Source organism: Mesoplodon bidens (assembly GCF_964165515.1).
Source record: "Mesoplodon bidens genome assembly, chromosome: 2".
Lineage (NCBI taxonomy): Eukaryota > Metazoa > Chordata > Mammalia > Artiodactyla > Ziphiidae > Mesoplodon > Mesoplodon bidens.
The window spans coordinates 30,787,374-30,802,029 of NC_138177.1; the positions used below are offsets into that span (position 1 = coordinate 30,787,374).

General features: G+C 32.9%; 1 protein-coding gene across 4 annotated transcripts in view; it reads left to right on the forward strand.

The window, feature by feature from the left end:
• Positions 1–14,656, forward strand: part of SUCO (SUN domain containing ossification factor) — a 74,296-nt gene that overhangs the window by 29,259 nt on the left and 30,381 nt on the right. Inside the window, exons 7-13 of one of the 4 annotated variants that reach the window (XM_081218990.1) lie at positions 399–522; positions 1,475–1,611; positions 2,689–2,756; positions 9,742–9,849; positions 11,631–11,736; positions 14,278–14,298; positions 14,501–14,556. In XM_081218990.1, coding sequence (XP_081075116.1) covers positions 399–522; positions 1,475–1,611; positions 2,689–2,756; positions 9,742–9,849; positions 11,631–11,736; positions 14,278–14,298; positions 14,501–14,556 — 620 coding nt within the window. The remainder of the gene's footprint in view (positions 1–398; positions 523–1,474; positions 1,612–2,688; positions 2,757–9,741; positions 9,850–11,630; positions 11,737–14,277; positions 14,299–14,500; positions 14,557–14,656) is intronic. The other 3 variants (XM_081218988.1, XM_081218991.1, XM_081218989.1) reach the window with 3 other exon arrangements.

A 14,656-nucleotide genomic window follows, 5' to 3' on the forward strand; every position in this document is an offset into this window, starting at 1 on the left:
TAGCTTTCCTTTAATGTATATATTAATGTATATTTTAAGATGGATGCATTAAAATTATAGTATTAATTGGTACAGTTTTTGTATGGGTAATTTTTGGCTTACGATATTATATAGGTTTTTTTACAACCTATGCTAATATTGCTAACATGTGAAGGGATTCATCCTGTGGTGCTTAGGTAGAAGATTTTAATTCTTCGAAGAGAAACTCAACTTTTAAGTTAAACCAAAACTTTTCTTTTTACATTTTTGTTTTTTTTCCAAAATACTATCATTCATTATAAAATTGGACTTTTATTTAATTTGACAGAAACATTTGTATTTACTATTATAATTTATTAATCTGTTTTCTCTATATTCTTTGAAATCTGAAATCTGTTTATTTTTGACATTTCTGTCAGAGTTCTGATTATACAAAACCAGGAGAAATTGACCCTGCATCTGTAACAAATCCCAAAGATCCAGAAGATATACCAACATTTGATGAATGGAAGAAGAAAGTTATGGAAGTAGAAAAAGAAAAAAGTAAGGAAGCACTGTGATTCTTTTTTTTTTTTTTAAAGGGACTGGTTTAAATATGTAGTTCTCTTTTTAATTGGTAAAACAAAGTAACATTTTTGAAAACTTTTTAAAGGTGAAACTTACCAAGATGCCTTTGATTACCCACATGCAATTTACCTGTGCATATGTCTTAATCTTGATTAAAATCCATTATTGTAAATTATTAAATGAGGCTATTAGAGTAGGCAGAGCAGTGATTTTTTTTTTTTTTTTTTTTTTTTTTTTTTTTTTTTTTTTTTTTTTTTTTTTTTGCTGTACGCGGGCCTCTCACTGCTGTGGCCTCTCCCGTTGCGGAGCACAGGCTCCGGACACACAGGCTCCGCGGCCATGGCTCGCGGGCCCAGCCGCTGCGCGGCATGTGGGATCTTCCGGGATAGGGGCACGAACCCGTGTCCCCTGCATCGGCAGGCGGACTCTCAACCACTGCGCCACCAGGGAAGCCCAGAGCAGTGATTTTTCATCTCAGTTTATAAGAGGAAAGTTGAGGCATGGAAAGTTCTGAGTCATAAAGCTTTAAACTGTAAACAGAATTGAACTAAATTATTATACTTTCTTTTTGTTGTTGTAAATTAAATCTCAGAGTTAAAAATTATTATGATTGGGATTAGAGATAGAAGGATAGCATTCATCCTTAATAGAATAAAATGTATATGCAAAAAGTTTTGATTTTCATGGATAAGCTTCATTTTGTGAATTGTACTAGGCATAAATTGAGTAATGTAGATTTTTGTAGTTAATTTGTTTATTAGGGATATTTTAAAGTTATTGAGCTGAAGCATTTTGATTTTCATGTGGGTTTTTAAAATATTCTCTTAAGCATTAAAACTTGTTCTCTAGATGGCAGCCTGTTGGTCTTGAGATTGTTTGCTCTGGGTATTTTCAGTCATAATCATCATATATATATGTTCATAATAAGGTTTGTCTGCAGGTCAGTCAATGCATCCATCTTCTAATGGAGGTCTACATGCCACAAAAAAGGTCCAGAAAAATCGAAATAATTATGCTTCAGTAGAATGTGGTGCCAAAATTTTGGCAGCTAACCCAGAAGCCAAGGTACTGAAGTGTAAAATTCCTCTGTACATATAGAAAACTAGTGACTTTATTAAATGTAAGCAGTGGTTTCCTGGGAACTGTATTTTAACATGAGCTATTTTCCTAATCCACTAATAAATGCAGGATTATGCCTTTAAAGACATTTTCTTGCATGGATTCTTAGTGTATTGGTTGATACATTGCACCCTATTTTTGTTTTTTCTTTTTAAAGACAATTTTTTTAGAGCAGTTAGAGGTTCACAGCAAAATTGAGAGGAAAGTACAGAGATTTCTCATATACCCCCTGTCCCCATGCCTGTTAGCCTCCTCCATCATCATCTCCCACCAGAATGGTACATTTGTTACAGTTAATGAACTTATATTGACACATTGCTATCACCTGAAGTCCATAGTTTACATTAGAGTTCACTCTTAAACATTCTGTGGTTTTGGACAAATGTATAATGACTTGTATCTACCATTATAGTATCATACAGAGTATTTTTACTGCTCTAAAAATCCTCTGTGCTCTACCTATTCACTGCTTCCTTCCCCCAACTTTTGGGAACCACTGATCTTTTTACTATCTCTCTAGTGTTATCTTTTCCAGAATGTCATATAGCTGGAATCATACCATTCGCAACTTTTTCAGATTGGCTTCTTTCACTTATTAGTATGCATTTAAGATTCATCCATGTCTTTTCATGGCTTGATACCTCATTTCTTTTTGGTGTTGAATAATATTCCATTGTCTGGATGTACCACAGTTTATCCATTCACCTACTGAAGGACATACCCTCTGTTTTTAAACTTTTAAAACCTGTGTGAAATTTACAGAAGGAAATAGCTAATAAAAAAATAATTTTTCCCCTATAGTAACAGACATTTAATTTTAAATGTCTTGTTATAAGGCTAACTTAGCACAGTATAGACAAAACTTGTAAATTTTAGCTACTTTTATGCTTTCTTCCAAAGTGAATGTTTCAGAGTCTTAGGTGTATTTTAAGATCTAAAAATATAGAAAACCTAGAAAGCTTGATAGTTGAAATAAATCTTTTTCTTTAAGTAATTTATTCCCTTCCCCCTTTCTAAAAATAGAGCACATCTGCTATTCTTATAGAAAATATGGATCTTTATATGTTGAATCCTTGCAGCACTAAAATATGGTAAGTAATATGAAATTTAATAAAGTATACTCTACATGTATTAAGCTTTTATTTTGGGATTAGATTGATTTGTTCATATAGTCACTTAATAAACATTTATGATTGGTTGGTGCTGGTACTGTACTTACCTTAGGTCCTGGGGTACAAAATTGAAGACAAAAATGCCTTTCCTTTTAAGGACGACATCACACAAAAAAATTGACAGACCTAGTTCAACAGTTTTCAAATGGTATAAAAAGTACTGCTGCAGAGGTATTATAGGAAAAGAGATGATATATAACTGCAGAAGAGGATGAGCTTGCTAGAAGAGGTAGTTCATGAGCTGAATCTTGAAGGATGAATTCCTTGAATTCATAGGAAGTCACAGATGAGGGAGGCAGAGGTATTCAGGAACTATAAGAATAGGGGATAGCACTAAAAGGAGCATATTTATCTTCTGGGCAACTATAGGTAGAAGCAACCTGAAGAAGTCATTTTAGTGATTACAAGAATAGAGGTACAATTAATCATGGAAGATGAGACAGCAGAGTCAGTTTAGCAATAACCAGGCCATTCCATGCTACACATACCCAGCTTAAAAGTTTCTGAAGTTTATCTTAAAGACCGTGGAGGGTAGTGTTTGTTTTAAGGAAGGAAATGACATGACCTCACTGGCATTTTAGGAAGGCTTATCCTTAAAAGATGGCCTACAGCATAATGCAGTTGGAAGCAGGGAAACCAGTTAGGAACCTGTTGTCATAGCTCAGGTGAGAAATGAGGGCTTTAATTAAGACATTGGCAATTTGGATAAAGAAGAGAGGGGAATCTGAAAAATTTGTATAGCAGATAAAATTGACAGCTCTTGGTTAGAAATTGGATGTGAAGAAGAGAGAGGCATCTGTTAATCTCCCTTGACTTTGGCTTCCCTGCTTGGATCTATGATTCTGCCATTAACTAAGAATATAGGCAAAGGAACCGATTTATGTGGGAAATAAATTGATATACCAACAATTTTATTAGATTACTTGATTTCATTGATCAAAAGCTGTTTTAAAAAAGAATTGAGGTAAATCACCACCATCAAATTGAGTAACTAATATATATGATATATATATATATATATACATTTTTTTAATTTAAAGAGAAACTCTTTAAAGATAATGCTTATTCTTTTCTACTTTTGGTTTTCACTCCTTTTGTTAATATACATATTTAAGTTCAGTTTGAAAATTAACACCAAGCTATTTAAGGGTATTAAGGGATAATATTAAAAAACTTAATTTTCCCATATGCCATTTGGTCTGGAAACTGAATTTGAGGAAATAGTTATCTGAGATCATAATCAAAGTGTTATTTTTGGGCTTTTGTTTTTGTTGATAAAAGCCCTTGTAGTCAGTAACAACTCAGTTTTTATGCTCTAAAATTTTGTATTTTAAGCAAAGACATGCTGGGATGAAGTTATATGAAGCAATCATTTTGTTTTATTCTGGTTTACAGAATAAGTGATCATAGCTACCCATTTGTATGTTTTTGCAGACAGCATGCATTTGTGTATGTGTGTTTACTGTATATTTTACTTTTTGCTCATCCATTTATGCGTCTTTTCATTGTATAATTAAAGAACCTCAGAACACCTTTACTGATTTCACCTGATTTGATTGGGTTGACCCACCTAAGGTATAAGACCACACAGTCTCATTATAGCTTTATAAATCCTAATATCTGGTAGAATAAGTTTATACCTCATCTTCAGATGTATCTTCACTATTTTTGTCCCTTTGTTTTTTCTTTTAAATTTTAGAATCATCTCGTTGAATTCTAAAAAAAAAAAAATCATGCTGGCATTTTTATTAAAATTGTATCGAATGTCTCGATGAATTTCAGGATAATTGACATTTTAGGATTTTGAGCCTTCTTGTTCATTTGATAGTTTGTCCATTTGTTCATTCATCAGTTTATTCCTTCTTTCATTCTTTCTGTGTTTATTGAGCACCTGTTATGTGAGGTTGCTGATACTAGAAATAACATTGTTTCACAAATTAGGCTGAGATCCTAGAAGGGTGTCAATCCCTAATCACTAATGAGATTGAACATATTTTCATGCACCAGTTTTTCCTGTAAATAATGCTGCTATGAACATTGGGGTGCATGTATTGTATCTTTTCAAATTAATGTTCTCATTTTTTTCAGTTTTATACCCAGCAGTGGAATTGCTGGATCATTTGGTAGTTTTATTTTTAGTGTTTCAAAGAACCTCCATACTGTTTTACATAGTGGCTGCACCAATTTACAGTGTACTGGGGTTCCCGCCAACAGTGTACTAGGGTTCCCTTTTATCCACATCCTTGCCAACGTTTGTTATTTGTAGACTTTTCAGTGTTAGCCATTCTGACATATGTGAGGTGATATCTCATTGTGGTTTTGATTTGCATTTTTTAATGATTAGCTATGTTGATCATTTTTCATGTGCCTGTTGGCCATCTGTATATCTTCTTGGAAAAATGTCTGTTCAAGTCTTCTGCCAATTTTTAACACATTTTTGACCAGAGACGTATTATGGCCACAGGCTTTAGTTTCTGCAAAAATCCCCCAGTCAGTAATGTGTTGGGCTTCCCTGGTGGCACAGTGGTTAAGAGTTCACCTGCCAATGCAGGGGACACGGGTTCGAGCCCTGGTCCCGGAAGATCCCACCTGCCACGGAGCAACTGAGCCCGTGTGCCACAACTACTGAGCCTGAGCTCTAGAGCCCATGCTCTGCAACAAGAGAAGCCACAGCAATGAGAGAAGCCTGCGCACCACAACGAGGAGTAGCCCCCACTCACCACAACTAGAGAAAGCCCGCTCGCAGCAACAAAGACCCAACACAGCCAAAAAATAAAAATAAAAATAAAAAAATAAAATAATGTGTTAAACTGGGTTCTTTGTTTTCTTTGATATTGAGTTGTATGAGTTGTTTATAAATTCTGGATATTAACCCCTTATCAGTCATCATTTGCAAATTTTTTCTCCCATTCAGTAGGTTGTCTTTTTGTTTTGTTGATGGTTTCCTTTGCTGTGCTAAAGCTTTTAAGTTTACTTTTGCTTTTATTTCTTTTGCCTTAGGAGACAGATCCAAAAAATAGTGCTATGATTTATGTCAGAGTGTTCTGCCTATGTTCTTTTCTAGGAGGTCTGTGGTTTCAGGTCTTACATTTAAGTCTTTAATCCATATTGAGTTTACTTTTGTATATGTTGTGAGGAAATGTTCTGATCTCATTTTTTGTACATTTAGCTGTCCAGTTTTTCTGGCACCACTTATTGAAGAGACTGTCTTTTCTCCATTGTATATTCTTGTCTTCATTGTCATGGCTTAACTGAGCATAAGGACATGGGTTTATTTCTGGGCTCTCCATCCTGTTCCATTGATCTGTTGTCTGTTTTTGTGTCAGTACCATGCTGTTTTGATTACTGTTGGTTTGTAGTATAATCTGAAGTCAGGGAGCATGATATCTCCAGCTTTGTTCGTTTTTCTCAAGATTCAATGTTCTAAGTTAGGAACTCAACTGTAAAACCTTCCAGGCCTCTGGGAAGATGTTAATTTTAAATTAAATTAAGTATGTGATTTCAAAAATAAATATTTAGTACAGTCACATGGCTCAAACCCAAAAAGGTATTTAAAAGAGGTAGGGGAGTTACAGTGAGAAATATACTTCCAATCTGTCATCTATCTTCCTATTCAGTGTTAAATTTTTAGGTATCTTTTTAGTTTCTTTATGCAAAAAATTAGAGATTTTTATTTATCTCTCACTTTTCACAGTAGCATATTATACTTACTATCTCACCTTGAATTAAGTTTTAACTTAAAAATATCTGGTCATGTTTCTGTTTCACTCATATAAAACTTACTCATTTTTTTTTGATAGCTGCATGAAAATCCATTATATGATTGTACCAAGATTTAACTAGTCTTCTGTTGATGGTATTTGGGTTGTTTATAATCTTTTGCCATGACAGCCAGTTATTATAAATAAACTTGTGCATGCATTGTTTTATACTTGTGTGAATAGATGGGAAGTTTTAAAAATTGTATTTAAAAGAAATAATTATGAGACTATATAGGTTTTCTATTTCTTCTTGAGTTAGTTTTGGTAAATTACATTTTTCTAGGAATTTGTCTTTAATACATTTTGAAAGTTTTTGTAGGAAAGCTGTTTATGGTATTCTCTTATTGTTTAAAGATCTTTTCTTTGTAGCTTTGCAGTATAGTCTGAAGTCAGGGAATGTGATTCTACCAGCTCTGTTCTTTCTCAAGATTGTTTTGGCTATTTGGGGTATTTTGTGTTTCCATATAAGTTTTAAAGTTATGTGTTCTAGTTTTGTGAAAAACGCCATTGGATTGCATTGGATTTGTGGATTGCCTTGGGTAGTATGTTTATATCATCTAAATTTTGACACATGGTATTTTATCAAACTATTCTTATGTTTAGATCTGCTACTTTACTGATCTTTTAAAATTCCTGACATAAATAATTAAGGGAATATGTTGAAATTAGATTTGTCAGCTTTTTATGTAGTTCTATTAATTTACAAACAGTGTTGTCTGCCTCTAAGAAAATAGAAAAGATGAGGCAGTAAGATAAGAAATCATTTTAAAATCAACTTTCATGTGGAATAATTACATATGTACTAATGTTTTATGAGTCTGTTAGTTTCATACAAGTTTTAGAATTGTTAAATCTGCTTGGTGAATTGACTCTTTACACCTGGAAATACATTTGTCCAAAAGTTTATTTTAACTGTTAGTAATATAGCTCCTGTCTTCTTAGAAATTGAGAACATTGTATGCAAAAAAAGGAGGTAGAGGAGAATTTGCTTTTTCTTCTTAGTGCTCTTTTAGATTTATTTTCTCCATTGTAAATAAAAGGCAAAGTCTTGAGTCTGATTTTCTTTAGTTTCCTCTCCCCAGGGTGTTGTGGTGGTATGGACAATGTTTAGGCTTTGGAGCCAGATAGATGTTTGTTTTGACTTTTAGCTTTACTATGTATTGGCTAAATGACTATTAGTTAGGCCTCTTGATTCTGCTGCTTTAACAGAGACCAGATAACTGTGGTCCAAAAAAGATAGATACTTAATTTTCTCTGACATAAAAACCTCAAGCTGGTAGGTGGTGCAGGGAACAGAGAACAATTAAAGGACCCACACACCTTCTGTCATGTTTTTCTACCACCCCTGAGATGTTGTCTCTGCCTGCATTGCTGAGATGATTTCCTACCACATCCTCATTCTAGCCTGCAAGGTAGGAAAAAGCAAATGGGAGAGGTAGCAGCTTCTTTTAAAGGCTTGACCTGGAAGTTGCACTGGACACGCCGCTCACATCCCATGACCCATAACTAAGCAACATTGCCAAGACTGGGAAAAACAGTCTTTGATGGGTGGCTGTATGCTTGGCTACATCTTTGGGGGCGGGGACAGGTTCTGTTACTAAAAAGGCAGAAGGGAAAAATGTGAAGTAACCAATTAGTGATTATTGAGTGGTTCTATAAAATGGCAATAGTGTCCTATGCAGTTTGGTTGTAAGAATTAAATCAAAGGATGGATATGAATCATCTACCATGGTATCTGACCCAGAGTAAGCATTCAGCTAATGTTCGTTTCCTTTTTTTCATGAGCTTTTCTCTGAATCATGGCTGTTTTTACCATCTCCTGGAACTCGGTTCTGTTGCTTTCCAGGATTAACACCATATGTTAATTTCAATGCCTTTATTTAACATTTAATTGTCAGTGTATGTAATCTCATTTGATATAATAATTAGTTTATTAAAGTATTGCAGTGCTGGATGTCATGAGTATTTCTTTTCCCTAAATGCCATGCTGTCTGCAGTTTTATTTTACACGTGTAGAACCATACTTTTAATTTTTTCCTAAACAGCAATATTTTGTGGCATCTCTTCCATGTCCATAAATATATATATATATCTCAAGTATCATTTTTTCAAAAATTTCATACACATGATTTCATATAATCCCATAATAACCCTTTTTTTCCCTTCCCTACCCCTATTTCCCCTCCTCCTTTCCCTCTCCCCACTGGTAACCACTAGTTTGTTCTCTGTATCTGTGAGTCTGCTTCTTTTTTGTTTTATTTACTAGTTTGTTGTATTTTTAAAAACAGCTTTATTGAGGAATAATTGGCATAAAAAAATTGCATGTAAAATAAATTGTGAAATGTTAAAGTGTACGATTTGATAAGTTTTGACATTTATACATCTATGAAACCATCACCACAATGAAGATAACAAGCATGTCTATCTCCCCCAAAAGTCCTCATGCCCCTTTATAATTTTTCCCTCCCAGCCTTAACCCCATAGCAACTAAAGATCTGTTTTCTATCACTATACATTAGTTTATATTTTCTAGATTTTTATGTAAATGGAATGTATAGTTTTTAGTACCATTTTTAATAGCTGTTTGGTATTTCATTGTCTGGGTGGGGCCATAATTTGTTAATCAATGCTCTGTGCTAAACATTTAGGTTGACTTCCCCCCCCTGCTCTTATAAACTGTGCTTTGTTATATTTATTAAGATGTATATTTAAGGGTGATCATTTGGAGACGTGTACCCATAGATTAAATTTCTAAAAGTATATTGCTGAATCAAAGGCTATGGTACCTTTTGAGACAATATGGCCAAACTACCCACTAAACTGGTCAGGTTACACTCTTACTAGCTGTTCTTAGTCAAGTCATTCCTTCTCCAAGAATGAGGTTTGTCATTAGAAAAGAATCTTCTAAAAAAATATTATAGGACAAAATCAGTATCTTTTTTTTCCCACTAATGATATGCTTGGGAAATACTTAAGGGTGTTCCCTATTTATAACCAAGGTTGCAGATCCTCTTCCTTGCTTACATTTTTTTAATGAGTAACTTCATGGAGGTCTAGTTTATGTAAGCTGTTAATGTCATGTTTAATATGAACTGTTATTTTGGTTGTTTTATCTAAATAATTGTCTTGTCTTCTTTTTAAAGGTTTGTTATTGAGCTCTGTGAACCAATTCAAGTAAAACAGTTTGATATTGCAAATTATGAATTATTTTCTTCTACTCCTAAAGACTTTCTGGTTTCTATCAGTGACAGGTAAATTCTAAAGCTGGTTTCTACAGAGTTTATATTGGATTTTCAGAATAAAAATTTAAAAACAGGTCACATTTTAAAACTTATTTTATTTTTTATTTTAATCAACTTGTATCAATTTGTAAGAACAGTAGTAATACTATTGTAGGAAAAGCACTTGTTAGTTTACTTTCATTAACTTATATAGTGCTTATAACAACCCTCTGATATTATTCCCTTATGAGATGAGGAAACAGACAAGGAGAGATTAAGTAGCTTGCCTAGATCACATGACTTGTGACTTGGACAACCAAGATTCAAATGTAGATCTGTATGACTTTAAAGTCCTTATTTTTAATATATTATGCCCTATTGCTTTCAGATATTTCTTTAAAAAGTTACTAAAAACATACATGAGCATTTTATATCATGAGGTATATTTTTGTTAAAGTATATTTTAAAAACTTTGTTATATACGTGTGATTATAAGAGAAATAAACATACATTGTAAGGAATTTGATAGAGAACCCCAATCCTGTCAACCATAGATAACTATTAGCATTTTAATATATTCTTTCCAGTCTTTTCTACACATTTATTCTACCAAAAAAGTCAGTTTTTAATGCTTACATCTTGAGAATATCCTTTTGTGTTTTAAACACATCATTTTTAATGAATACTTGATATTTTCCTCCCAGTGGAGGTGTTTATTCCTTCCATAAATCCTTTTTGAGTGCCCATAATATACCATGTAGGATGCTGGGGGGTTTTTTTTGTTTTTTTTTTTTGCGATACACAGGCCTCTCACTGTTGTGGCCTCTCCCGTTGTGGAGCACAGGCTCCGGACGCGCAGGCCCAGTGGCCATGGCTCTCGGGCCCAGCCGCTCCGTGGCATGTGGGATCTTCCTGGACTGGGGCACGAACCCGTGTCCCCTGCATCGGCAGGTGGACTCTCAACCACTGTGCCACCAGGGAAGCCCAGGATGCTGTTTTTTATTTTACCATTCTTTTATCATTGATCATTAAGGGTTTTCTGTGGTGCTTTTTTCCCCCACCCTACACTTAGCATTGCCTATATACAGTTTTTGAAATGAATTCTCAAGATCTCTCCTTCATTTTTCTTTTACTAATCTTGCTCAAATCATTTCCTTTTCTCTAAGCTGTAATTTTCTTATATGTCAAATGAATATTCAGCTTTCACAACTAAAGTGTTTTTTTTTATGTGATGAGAGAACACTCGTTACTTGAGGGATTCTTTAAATGCTGTAGTAAATAAAAATAATAGTTTTGGGCTATTACATTAGATGTCCTTTTAAAGGGGGAAAAGCTATATAAGAGCTGTGAAATTCAAATATTATAGTAAAGGATTTTTTCCTTTTCCACCAGTACTTATACTTCATGTCATCACACACTTATCGGTACATGAAGAGTAGTACCTCTTTCTTCCAAAACAATCTCTTGGCTACTTTCTGTTTTAAAACCTCCAGTTTACTTGGAAGCCCTCCCAAACCCCAAGAAGCAGTCCTGGTCCTACTTTTGTCTTCCTCTGTCTTCTATTTGATAATGGTGTAATTTTTCAAGACCATCTTTCCTCATAAGGAGGAACCTGTCAGAGTTTAGCTGGAAGAGAAAAATGTATTTATTCAACTCGATGCTTAACTCATATTTAAACTATGTTAAGTAAGTGTGTTTACCTGGAGAGGGGAAAAATAATGCATAGGATCTCTTTTGAAAATGTGATGGAACCTCTCAATATGTGATTTATGATTTTCTAAAAAGGAATATTTATATTTTATATTTTCTAGATACCCCACAAATAAATGGATTAAGCTGGGTACTTTCCATGGTAGAGATGAGAGGAATGTCCAGAGTTTCCCTTTAGATGAACAGATGTATGCAAAATATGTGAAGGTATGTTTATATTTGCAGAACTATGTTCTATAGTGAAACATATCTGTTATTCATACTTTGTACCTCACCTGTTTAGAAATAAGAAAAATTAAGAGGAAATTTACTGCAATATTCCTTTTAATAAAACAGTTCTTACTTGGATATATTATTTTATGGGACAAATACTAATAAAGTCCCTTTTGTATAACTGGAAACCTAGGCTGGTTTTTTGATATCTGTGGCTCTGATGAAATTCCAAATTATAACTTGTAATATTTTTGGAGTCTTGATATAAAATGTCATCTTTATAGTATTATATTTATTTATATTTTAAAACCCAAATCAGTTAGTCACTGCAGTCTTTAAAGCTGTTCCGATTATTAGAATCTAAGATCATTTCCATTTTCATATCTAGTTATTTATCATTATAGCTTTTTGCCTTTTGTATACTCAAGTGAAATATTATGTCTAAGTAACAATTTCAAATAAAGTTTTAACCATTTAAATTCCTGCTGCAACCTAAACGTCCATCAACAGAGGAATGGATAAAGAAATTGTAGTACATATATACGAAGGAATATTACTCAGCCATAAAAAAGAATGAAATAATGCCATTTGCAGCAACATGGGTGGACCTCCAGATTGTTACACTGAATGAAATAAGTCAGACAGAAAAAGATAAATATCATATGATATCACTTATATGTGGAATCTAAAAAAAAATGGTACAGGTGAACTTATTTACAAAACAGAAATGCTACAAATGAACTTATTTACAAAACAGAAACAAAACACAAACTTTTGGTTACTGAGGAGAAAGTGGAGGGTGGGGGGAGGGAAAAATTGGGAGACTGGAATTGACACATATACATTACTATATATAAAATAGATAACTAATAAGGACCTACTGTATAACATAGGGAAACTCTTCTGTAATACTCTGTAATGACCGATACGGGAAAAGAATCTAAAAAAGAATGGATGTATGTATAACTGATAACACTTTGCTGTACAGCAGAAAGTAACGCAACATTGTAAATCAACTATACTCTAATAAAAATCAAAAATAAATAAATAAATAAATTCCTGCTGCTTCCTCCCCCAATGTAGAGGTGGAATTATCTACCAAAGTAGAATTAATCACTCTTGAATTGAATTTAGACAAAATATGGGAATTTCTTACTCCTCTCATTTCTTCCTTTTTTTCTTTAAAATAATACAACCATACCTTAAAGTACAACTGTGTTAATAATAAGACCTTTTGGAATGACAGCAGCTCTAATTTTCTTTCTAATCTTTTCTTCTTTAAATGTGAAAACTTATAGCTACCTACTTGTCTTTTGGGATTTTACTGTCTATGTCTTTTTTAAGCATGTATTAAATTGGCTTCTGTAAATGGGTAAACTTGTAGTATTCCTAGTCTCCATATAAAAATGTTTTTATAAAAATGCTGTTTTTAAAGTACAGTTGATATTCTCGGTTAATGATTCAGCTGTGTTCAGAAAAGTTAAAGGTACATTTTCAGTTTCTTTTAAAGTGAATAGTGAAACAGTTGTTTAATGACTTTTTTATATAGCACAGTTTCTACACTGTGATAAGGAAAAAAATGTTAAAAATAATTTGGCAGGTGATAACAAGTGTACCTAATTTTACAATTAAGACAACTGACATGTCATGAAATAGTTCCAAGAATTATTCTTTATATCATCTACTTTGTTAATAATGGAAAAACATTTTATTGGTGATACAAAAATGCCACATAAAACTCCCTACTTTGTCCTTTTTATGATGGGAGACTATAGAGCATTTTGATGATTGGTTTTCTTAAAAGCCCTTTTTGGTAGAATTAAGTCTGAAAGCAAAAAATATTTACTTCTGATTCTCATTTTATACTGATAAATGTTATATAAGTTTACCTGGGTTTTCCTCATCCCCAAAGAACTAAATCCAGATTTGCAAAATACTTTTTAATAATTTATATTTTTAAAATGTATTGATAAATACCTTCTACTTCTGTAAGTTATACTTGAAATAGCATAGCATATCAAAAATTCATGCTTTCCCTAAAACAAATTTGTATACAGTACTGTGCAAGAATAAATATTTCATATTATGCTAGTTAATTCTTTTATCAATATGAATGTTCATAGATATGTGTAGCTGCATATGTATCAATATATAAATTCATATGTGGGTATATACATGATAACATGTCTATAATATTTAAAGTAATATAAGACAGGTTATTTCTAGATACTCTTTACTAATTACTTTTAGAATGCTTTCATATCTAATGGATAAATAAAACAGCAGCAATGAATTTTAGATTAAAGTTAATTTATTTCATTACAGTTAAACTATACTTTCTAGTTGTGTTGGTAAAAATTTAAATCATTGCTTTGGTTTCTGCAAAGAAATATGAGTACTACAATGTTATCCATCACAGTACATTGCTTTCTATTCCTTAATTATACAAAAATTTACAAATATTAAATGTTGCTTATGGTATGTTATCCAGACTTTGGAACTGATTTCTTTTTCTTTTCCTTTCTCTTGCTTCAGATGTTCATCAAGTACATAAAGGTTAGCAACCTTCTCTTTTGCAATATTGAATAACAGGGCATGGCATATTATTCATGGCAAAGAGCAAAACTTTACAAGTATTGATTTTTGGGGAAGTGAGGACTTTGTTTTTAGAAATATTATAATGAAAAAATGAATATATTGTTAGATAATCTCACATGCACTGTACTGGCTTCCCATTTCATGTGCTTTTATTGTTTAGGTGGAGTTGGTATCACATTTTGGATCAGAGCACTTTTGTCCATTAAGCCTTATAAGGTAATACAGAATAAAAAAATTTACTGAGTGGTTTAAAAAGAAAAAAAGGGATACATAAAAATCCCACTATATTTAAAGTAAAGAAATAATGTTCTACTAT